Source organism: Adiantum capillus-veneris, chromosome 8 (assembly GCF_014529385.1).
Source record: "Adiantum capillus-veneris isolate H3 chromosome 8, ASM1452938v2, whole genome shotgun sequence".
Lineage (NCBI taxonomy): Eukaryota > Viridiplantae > Streptophyta > Polypodiopsida > Polypodiales > Pteridaceae > Adiantum > Adiantum capillus-veneris.
Window position 1 is genome coordinate 131,370,218 of NC_140938.1, and position 9,626 is coordinate 131,379,843.

Consider the following 9,626-nt stretch of genomic DNA (forward strand, 5'->3'; position numbering starts at 1 on the left):
ATGGTACAACTCCAAGATTTAGTACACTTACAATATATCAATGGTAGAGAATGGGGAAGGGGGCATGGCCCTCAAAAACTCACTCTTTGGAGAAAGGTAGCAACAAGGAATGCGAGGAGGCATACCGTATAAAAGCCAATCATATGGTGAAGAAACTAAGGATTTTGAAATGTTTTGCTAGATCAATCTTTGCTTCAAAACATACTCTTAAATGCCTTAACAATAGTTTTTTGTTTAAACGACTTGAGTGGCATGGCACCTCATTCAATAAAATTGGCTATTTTTCAAGAAATTGTAAGCATAGACAATAGAAAGATCTCTGTCACCTTGGGCCCCGCTTGGGGTTGACATCACTCACAGGCAAAGGTTCTTATGGGTTTTGGAAAAATTAAGGAGCAAGATACATTGATGGGAGAATGTGCTTCTCCCCTCCCAGGGCAGGGTGAAGGTGATTAATTCATTCATGATCCCCATGTTGTGATGCTCCACGTCCACTATGAGAAAGCAAAAAATAATATTAGTTGTTTTTTAGTTATGTTTGACCAAAGAATGTTATTCTTAATGTGGTGATTGCAAGTAATGTCGATATGAAAGTGGAAAAAGGGATATTCAATGATGCTTTACGTCATATGTACGCCAAATGTGTTGCTTGAAGAGTTTACTTTCCAGAATGTCATCGTCTTGGAATACATTGCTTGCGGAGATGTGCTCGGCAAAGCTGTGACTAGATATGTATTGCAAATGCAGAGGGGAAAATAAGTGCTTAAGGGGGTGTATTGCTCGGGATGGTGTCATTTGGAGTACGTCAATTATGGGATCATGATCATGCAATGTACTTTGCAGTGTATTGGCCAATATTTATGCCAAACATGTTGTACTTATAGCCATGCTTGGGTCGATATGTGCTCTGCAATGCTTCGGTCAATATATGCTCGGCAATCTATTGGTTGACATTCGTGGTCCTTTGTAAAGCATTGGCCGATAAGTGGTGCTTATCAATGTTTTGATCGATATGTAAGCCAAAAGTGGAGTACTTGCAATGGTGACCGTCCATGGGTCGCCGAAGGGGCATTGGTCGCCAGAAGTTAAAAAAAGGTAAAAAGTGATGCTAATGAAATGAGAAATCAAAGCTCCAGGATCCACGCACACACACACACACATACACGAGGAGAGAAAGGAGATCCAGGTATGCTCCTTCCCTCTCCTATCTCTCATGTTCCCTTCCCCTCTTTCTCTCTCTCTCTCTCTCTCTCTCTCTCACACACACACACACACACACACACACACACACACACACACATTGTGTCTTTGAGAGAGAGAGAGAGAGAGAGAGGAGAAAGAGAAAGATGGAGAAAGAGAGAGAGAATAAAAACCAAACACAGAGAGAGGGGAATAAGATGAAAGAGAGAGGTAAGGGGAGAAAACAAAGAGAGAGAGAGAGAGAGAGAGAGAGAGAGAGAGAGATTAGGTTAAGATTTAAGTTAGATTTAAGATTAGGTTAGATTACATTTAGATTTATGTTTATGTTGAATTTAAGATTATGTTAGATTTAGATTTACGTTAGATTAAGATAAGGTTAAATTTAAAATTAGGGCAAGATTTAGGATTAGCTAGCTATGTTAGATTTAAGCTAAATTACATTTAAGTTTAGAATTTAAGATTGGATTAGATTTAGGTTTATGTTGAGTTTAATATTAGATTAGATTTAGATTTAAAATTAAGACAAGATTTAAGATTAACTAGATTAGATTTAGATTTAAGCTACATTACGTTTAGTTAGATCAGATTTAAGATTAAATTAGATTTAGGTTTATTTTGAGTATAAAATTAGATTAGATCTAGATTTATGTTTGATTTAAGATTAGACTAGTGCATGTCAATGAAGGTGTGCTTTGCCCAAAGAGCAAACACTAGTTACACAACAATATGTATAGTCCCATCAGAATTTGACACCTATTAACTCACACACTAACCATATTCAATTAGCCGCGAATCACCACATGTTTAATTATGTTAGATTTAAGATTAGATTTTGGATTGAGTTTTTGTATTAGAGTCTACCTTCGGGATTACGGTAAAAAAATTAGAGCTAGGCGAACGGTGATCCCTCTCTTCCTCTCTACGACGGATGCGACCTTAAGTTGGAAAGCTTTCAACAGCATGATACTCAGATTGGAGGCCAACATGTAATGTGTTAAGTAATCCATCGAACAAAGATCTGTTGTGAAGAGATGTTAAGCTAGAGAAGAGGCAAAGGGATTTTGTCCACTACATGCACTATCATGTAGACGTGGGTGTGTAGATTTCTCGTACCCACAAATATAGGAATTGACCAATAAAGATGATATTATAACCCGGTGTTTATGATCTTCGTGCACCTCTACACCGAGGTGTGCGGGGATTGGACATGACTAGAGAATGTGAGGTAGTTTACAGTGTGAACAGAGAGAGAGAGAGAGAGAGAGAGAGAGAGAGAGAGAGAGAGAGAGAGAGAGAGAGAGAGAAAAGATGGAGGATGCCAATAGAAGATTAAATTTATGTCCAGGTTATAAGATTTTTACCTTCATTATGAGTAGTGACGAGGATATGGGGCCGTCCAACCGAAACACCTATCTTTTAACAAGGATCTTATGTCCATGTAATCAATAAAAACATGCTATACGATGGACAAGACGCATTTCTTTGTAGCACATTTGCGAATTTGGTGAGTTTGATCCATCTATTATAGATCGAGTTGTTGCCAATTATAATTCGTCGCACTCTAACGCTGACCAACAGACAACAATCTTGCAACTCAATAGACGTGTTTGCAGGCGCTTTGGTCAAGCAGCATACGTGAGGCCACAAGATGTAGTCTCTGACAGCTCGGAGGATGATCATGCAAAACAAATTTCCAACGAGGCAATGTTTGAGCCCGAGATCCATGAAATGATCAAGACGATCATGGGTTCAGAAAGGCTTATCTATGATGATATGAAAAGTGAAGTGGATACGTCATTGTATGATGGAGCACATGTGTTTAGATTGAAGACGCTCCTAGTTCTTCTCAACATGGAGGCAAAGTTTGGATGGAGTGACACTAGCGTCAAAGCGCTTTTAAGGTGATCTATTACAATGTGTTTACTTTAATACAAAACTCTAGATGTATAATGATTTGATAGATTACTTACACAAGTGTATCACATTTTTTTTGCTGTGTAGATTGCTCAAAGAGCATACATATACTGCCAGCTGATAATGTGATGCCAGATTCCAGAGAGAAAGCAAGAAAGATCTTGCAAAACTTGGGGATGGATTACAATTCGATTTACGCTTGTCCTAATGACTGCATTCTTTTCAGAGGGGAATACATAGACATGGAGAAGTGTCCGAAATGTGATTCCGAGAGATATCGAGTAGATCTCCATAAAACAAAAATTCCACAAAAGGTTTCGCGACATTTTCCTTTGCTTCCTCGCATCAAACATTTCTTTGAATGTAAGTCCATGGCCGCCCTAGCATCATGGCATGAGGAGAATAAATCTTTGGATGGTGTGCTACGGATTCTTGCAGACTGCGCAGCCTAGAAACATATAGATGAAACATGGCCGGATTTTGCCAAGGAAGCTTAAAATTTGCACCTAGGCCTAGCCATGGATGGCATAAATCCATTTGGTCAAAGATCAACATCTTACAATGTACGGCCCGTTGTCATCATCAACTATACAACATTCCCTCGTGGTTGACTACCAAGAAGGGGTACTTGTGGCTAAGCTTGATTGTGTCGGGGAGGTATAAAGTGGAGAATATGGATGTGTATCTTCGTCCACTATTGGAAGATCTACAACAATTGTGGATTGGCATAGAAGTGGTGGATATGAGCCGACACAGAGGTCGACGGAATGCTTTGATCAGAGGCATTCTAATGTGGACCATGCATGACTATCCCGGACTAACAGAATTCTCAGGTGATTTACACTCAAACTCAAACACTATAAATCTTGGTTTTTCTCAAGCTTATCTATTGTCATGTGTATACATGCAGGGCTTCAAACAAGCGGATACAGAGCATGTGTCACATGTGGACCTGGATTGAATGCACGTCAGGAGCCCTTATTGAAGAAGAAAATCTACGAAGGTCATCAAGCGTATCTTCCAGAGAATCACGTGTTACGCGATGGCTTTTGGGAAGAGAGCCACAGAGGATGTCTGCACAAGCATGGTTAGAGCAGAAGGAGATGTGTGATGACAGTTTGCCCCCATGGATGAAGAGACTATCTCTATGGTACGAGTTACCATATTGGCCCTGACTCATGACGATTTTGCAGTTTGTTTTACCGTTGGCCATTGAGGGATGTTTGTCTCCTGATGTCCATAGCACAATCTACAAACTTGAAAAGTTGGTGCAATGGATCTCACAAAAGGAGATCAATGTAGACTCCATACCATCCAAACTAAACGCTGCGGAGGTTGTGTGCATGTTTGAGAAACACTTTCCTACTACCATGCTAACCATTCAGGTGCATCTTCTTGTTCACATAGTTGATGAGGTGGAAATAGCTAGCATAGTACATTCTAGATGGATGTTCTTTCTAGAACGTTTCATGAAAACACTTAAGGGATATGTGCGTCAAAAGGCACGTCCGGAGGGTAGCATGGCAGAAGGTTGGCTAGTATCAGAGTCCCTAGTTTATATTGGAGAGTGGCTAGGATTTGATAAAGCCCAAGACACGCTATGGCGAACCATAGATGATGAGCGCATATCTGGGATCTTCATGTGCAGTCTCGGTGTTGAGAAGAAGATAACGGAAGATCTAGAGGCTAAAATCAATTGATTTTGCATGCTTCACAATCCAGTGATGCAAAAGTGGATATCACAATATGAGGATGCAAAGCAAGAGCGACAAAGAGCATGGATAGAGTGGAGACGGGGAAGACGACCATCAATGCATTATCGACGGGTCTGAAGAGCCTTCCAACATGCATAAGCTTAAGATGATTGCACAACCAATTGAAAAACACACAATAGTGCAGTGAAGAAGTGACTGAGGAGGAGTGGGAGTACTCTCGAGGTTGCGCGACCAAGGTAAGTTTGCAATGTACGATTGTTGACTTTCTAGATGTTTGAATGGCCACTCACAGTCTTTGTTGGTTGTGGTAGAAATCATACACAACACCATGATGTAAAGGTCGACATTTTAGGGTGGAACGGATCGACAAAAAGCGTTTTACTCAAGATTGTGGAATCATGGAAAAATTTGAACAGTCTAATCGAAAACGTTCCTCTGATGCCAATCATGTGGTGGCGGAACTCACTTACTTTGACACGCTTCAAGAGATTTTGAGGATCGAATATAGAGGATTTTTTGTCGACTTGTTCGACGTGCAATAAGATAAACATGGAGGTTCGCAAGGCTACTATGCGCAGAGGAGAGTCTGGTTTCCTTGAGGTGGATTCAACTAAAAAAATGGATCGACCTAAGAGACACTTTTGTACTACCCGAGCGTTGTGAAGAAGTAAGTTATGTCTTGAAAACTATCCATTTAGAAGTTATGTACTTGGAAGCTCTCATGTAAGTTATGTGGCTCTGGCAGGTGATATTTCATCCTACAAAGTCTGCATCAAACTAGTGGTACGTCATAGAGGTAGCCCCTCGTAGTGCACGGACGTATGAGGGCTACCATGTTCCAATCACAGCGGAATCAATGGAGGAGATTGGAGAAGATGCTCAATTAGAAGCCGCTATGGTGGTGTCAGACGAGCATCAAGCTGCTACTCTCTATAGGCTGCATGCAGAGGATCTACAAAATTAAACGGAGGATATCTGCCTAAACGGAGCGCTCTATATAGATATAGGGAGTTATGCTGAGCTATGCGAGGATGAGAGAGAGACCTCTTAAATCCATAAACATTGTATTTGAACAATTTTGCTCCATTTTATAATATATATTGTATTCACGTGGCTATACTTGAGAAATTTAAATTGTGTTTAATCTTCATTGCATCCACTCCAGGTACGTATGCTCAAGGTATGTTCTCACAAGCAGGGACACCCCTCGGTGTGTCGTGAAAGTCTGATATGCCGACGAGCACTGTGCTCCGAGTGCGACGGAGACTGAGGATGCAATCGCGAAGGAGGTGATCTAGTGGAGGGATGAGCAACATCTATGAGCAGAGACGGCCGGATCACCTCCTTCGCAATTGCAGCCTCAGTTTCCATCGCACTCGGAGCGCAATGCTTTTATAAGATACGTAGAATGCACACGGGAGACAAATTCACAAGAACTTCACAGGAATATCTCTACACAGGAATCCTTCCCCCTTTATGAGTCCTCTCTCTCTCTCTCTACTTGTCCATGTTTCCTTCTCCATTCTATATTAAGATTAAATATTCATGTGTTTAATGCAGGTATGGATGATGATGAGTTTCTTTCTTATTTGTCAACCCAGCAGAGGCAGTGGTACGAGGATCATCATCACTCTAGAGTACCATCATGTCGTTCTACTCCTTTAGCATCTCCCTCTGTTTTGGAGCATTCAGCGTACTCCGAAGCTTCAGTGTCTACGCGACGATCTTCACACTCGTCTAGACACCAACGCTCTAGTGGTGGCGGCGGTGGTTGTTGTGGGGATGCCGCCGCTGATGCCTCAACACCGCCTCATGTTCAACGAGTCTCTTTACCTTCCCCTTCTTGGCCCCATCCCCATACGAGCCATGACATTGCCATCTATGCCAGGTTTTGTGCGGCTATTAGCCGTTCCTGGCTACACACCACTACCTACTCCTCCGGGAGTCACCCCAATCGACACTCCTCGCTTTGGGACCCAAAATCCAGTGGAGACACTTGACGTTCATACCCCCATCGACACGCTGCTAGAAACCCCTATCGAGACACCCAAGTTCATGCGTCACAGGCGAGAGGGCTTTCCATACTCTGTCGACTTCAGCGGCGGCATCATCTTGGATGATGAAGGCAAGAAGGTGATCTCGCGCATGCGTGGTCTTTGCTCTCAGGTGTTTTAGTCACTACATACTAAACACTTGGAGTGAAGTATCAAGTGATTTAAAAGACAAAGTCATCAGTATGCTGCATGAAGAGTTTCTCGTGTCAACACGAGATGACCGCTTCAATGAAGACTTGATGAAGGTTTGAATGCGCGAATACTGCAAGCACAAGCGTTCTAAAGTGCAAAAAGCAATAAAGCATGTGTGGAACAGATCAGATTGACTGGCCAAATAAGATTGGAAGAATGCAAAGCGAGCAGCGTGCGAGAATCCTGACAAGTGGAAGCAACAAAAGAAGGCAACCAAAGCGCGAGTAGAGGTAGGGAGCTCGCACCACTTGGGGAGCGGTGGGTGGACATCATTTGAGGCCGATTTTGTAAGTGTTTTTGCATTGCTCTTTATGTTTGGTAGTTCGTCTATTTGTACTTTTAAATTCTAACATAATGGATTCTTTGTGTATTTTGAACAGTGGTCAATGAACAAGACCTGACCCCACACCGTACGAGCGCGAGTACTCAGGCAGAAAAGGCTTAAACGCTGTGATGGATATTCTAAGTTCTCGCGACGGCATGGTTAGTATTACGATTTACTCTTTTCTATTTGTTGTATTGTTTTGTAAATTATATGTTTATACTTACAGAAAGCTGTCTTATTGTTTTTTTTTGTAGGATCCGACAGATACGCTGCTTTGACGTGATGAGATGTCTGATTACACAACGTCACTTTAGCCGTAGCTAGATAGTATTAGGTTCCTTTTGTCATAGCATATGTATAATGAGATGACGTGTATACGTCTTTTTGTAACTATTGGAAAACCATGTATATTTTCTCAATAATGACAATGGTGTTGTAACTATTACATTTGCAAAGCTTAACAATCAAGTGATTTTGCCTATGATGTGTACAATTGTCATTGATTTACTTTCATCAAAGTCACTTTTGTATCTTTATTCTGCAAACAATACTATGGATGATGGAGTTAATGGTTATATTGTCTTGTGGGTGACTACTTTGGGTCTATACCTTGCACTTTCTTTCAATGGTGAATCTGGGCTTATCTTGGATTCATTTAGGTTTACTCTGTTATTGAAACATTCAATATGATTGATGAATGTGCTGCCACCAAAAAAATTTACTCTCGGACGTGGCTATAAGCGTTGTTGTATAAGGCTCTGTAACGTCACTATGAGCGTCGCTATAGGTAGCCTGTAAGCATCGCTATATAGCGACAAGTATAGCGACACATACAGCGACGCATATAGCAATGTTCCCATAGCGACGCTTATAGCGATGTTTCCATAGCAATGCTATTTGCGACTGTCTTAGCGACACCGGGAAGTATAAAAACCCAATGTATTTTCTACGCTAAAAATTTCACAAGTGCACACAACCTCTTGTAGTGGCCAAAGACACCAACCGATATCTAGATACACACACGTGCCATCAATGTCGAAGCCCTGTAGTGTGTGTGTGTTTGGAAAAAATCAATTTCACAAACATACAAAATTCCCTTTAGGGTAGATTCAAACAAAAATAATTTAGAAATAATCTGTATGTTTTGCAATTTAACTCTATTATTTAAAAAAAATTATTCAAGCAAATTTTCTCCATCTTCCCCTCCTTTCAATCGGCTATTTTGATTTCTTAACCAATCTAAGACACACTTTTCTCGAACATTTGGTGTGTGTATGTGTTGGGGGGGGGGGGAGAGAGAGAGAGAGAGAGAGAGAGAGAGAGAGAGAGAGAGACCTCTCGCCCTGTGCTAAAAAAATTTAGGTTTAGTGTAATCTTCAAATTTTCAGATTTACCTCCAACTTTTTAATTTGAAGGTGAGAAAGCCTACAAATTTTTTTATTTTTTTTTGCAACCCCTTAAATTTACTCAATTTACTTCTAAATTTTATCATCTTAGATTTGTCAAGTTTTTGGGGAAAAAATTCAAGCATTCTTCTAAGCCGCTTTGGGGGGGGGGGAGAGAGAGAGAGAGAGAGAGAGAGAGAGAGAGAGAGAGAGAGAGAGAGAGAGAGAGAGAGAGGCTCTTGAGCCCTCAAAAACTCGGTACAAATGTAAGTTTACTAAAGAGACTAAAAAGTTCAAGGCGAATAGATCCCTCCATGCATCGTTCGCTAGAGGAGGCTGCAAAAATGGATGATGCTCGTGATCATGTAGCCTACGTGCAAAAAATTTGGTGCATTTGCTCGATCAGTTATTAACATGACCTGCATCCTAGCACAATGCACCCCCGCCTATCATATTCCACATACCAGCTTTCCATGTAGCCCAACTTTGTCAGAGAGAGAGAGAGAGAGAGAGAGAGAGAGAGAGAGAGAGAGAGAGAGAGAGAGAGAGAGAGAGAGAGAGAGAGAGAATTCCAAGGGCAATAAATCCCTCCATGCGTTGTTCATTAGAGGAGGCTGCAAAATATGGATGTTGCTCCTGATCATGTAGCCTACATGAAGAAAATTTGGTGCATTTGCTCGATGTTTAGCTATTAACATGACCTGCATCTTAGCACAATGCGTCCCCGCGTGGCGTATTCCTTGTGCTAGCTTTCCATGTAGCCCGACTTCATGAGAGAGAGAGAGAGAGAGAGAGAGAGAGAGAGAGAGAGAGAGTTGCGGACATCCAGTTTTGTGGCTCT

General features: G+C 41.4%; 1 protein-coding gene across 1 annotated transcript; it reads left to right on the top strand.

The window, feature by feature from the left end:
• Positions 1–3,217: 3,217 nt before the first annotated feature.
• On the top strand, positions 3,218–7,831 carry LOC147452970 (uncharacterized). Its single transcript, XM_086519052.1, has 4 exons — positions 3,218–5,496; positions 5,575–7,362; positions 7,456–7,558; positions 7,655–7,831. Exon 2 carries the CDS (start codon positions 6,612–6,614, stop codon positions 7,002–7,004), a length of 393 nt encoding a protein of 130 aa, XP_086375178.1. The 5' UTR covers positions 3,218–5,496; positions 5,575–6,611; the 3' UTR covers positions 7,005–7,362; positions 7,456–7,558; positions 7,655–7,831.
• Positions 7,832–9,626: the final 1,795 nt, after the last annotated feature.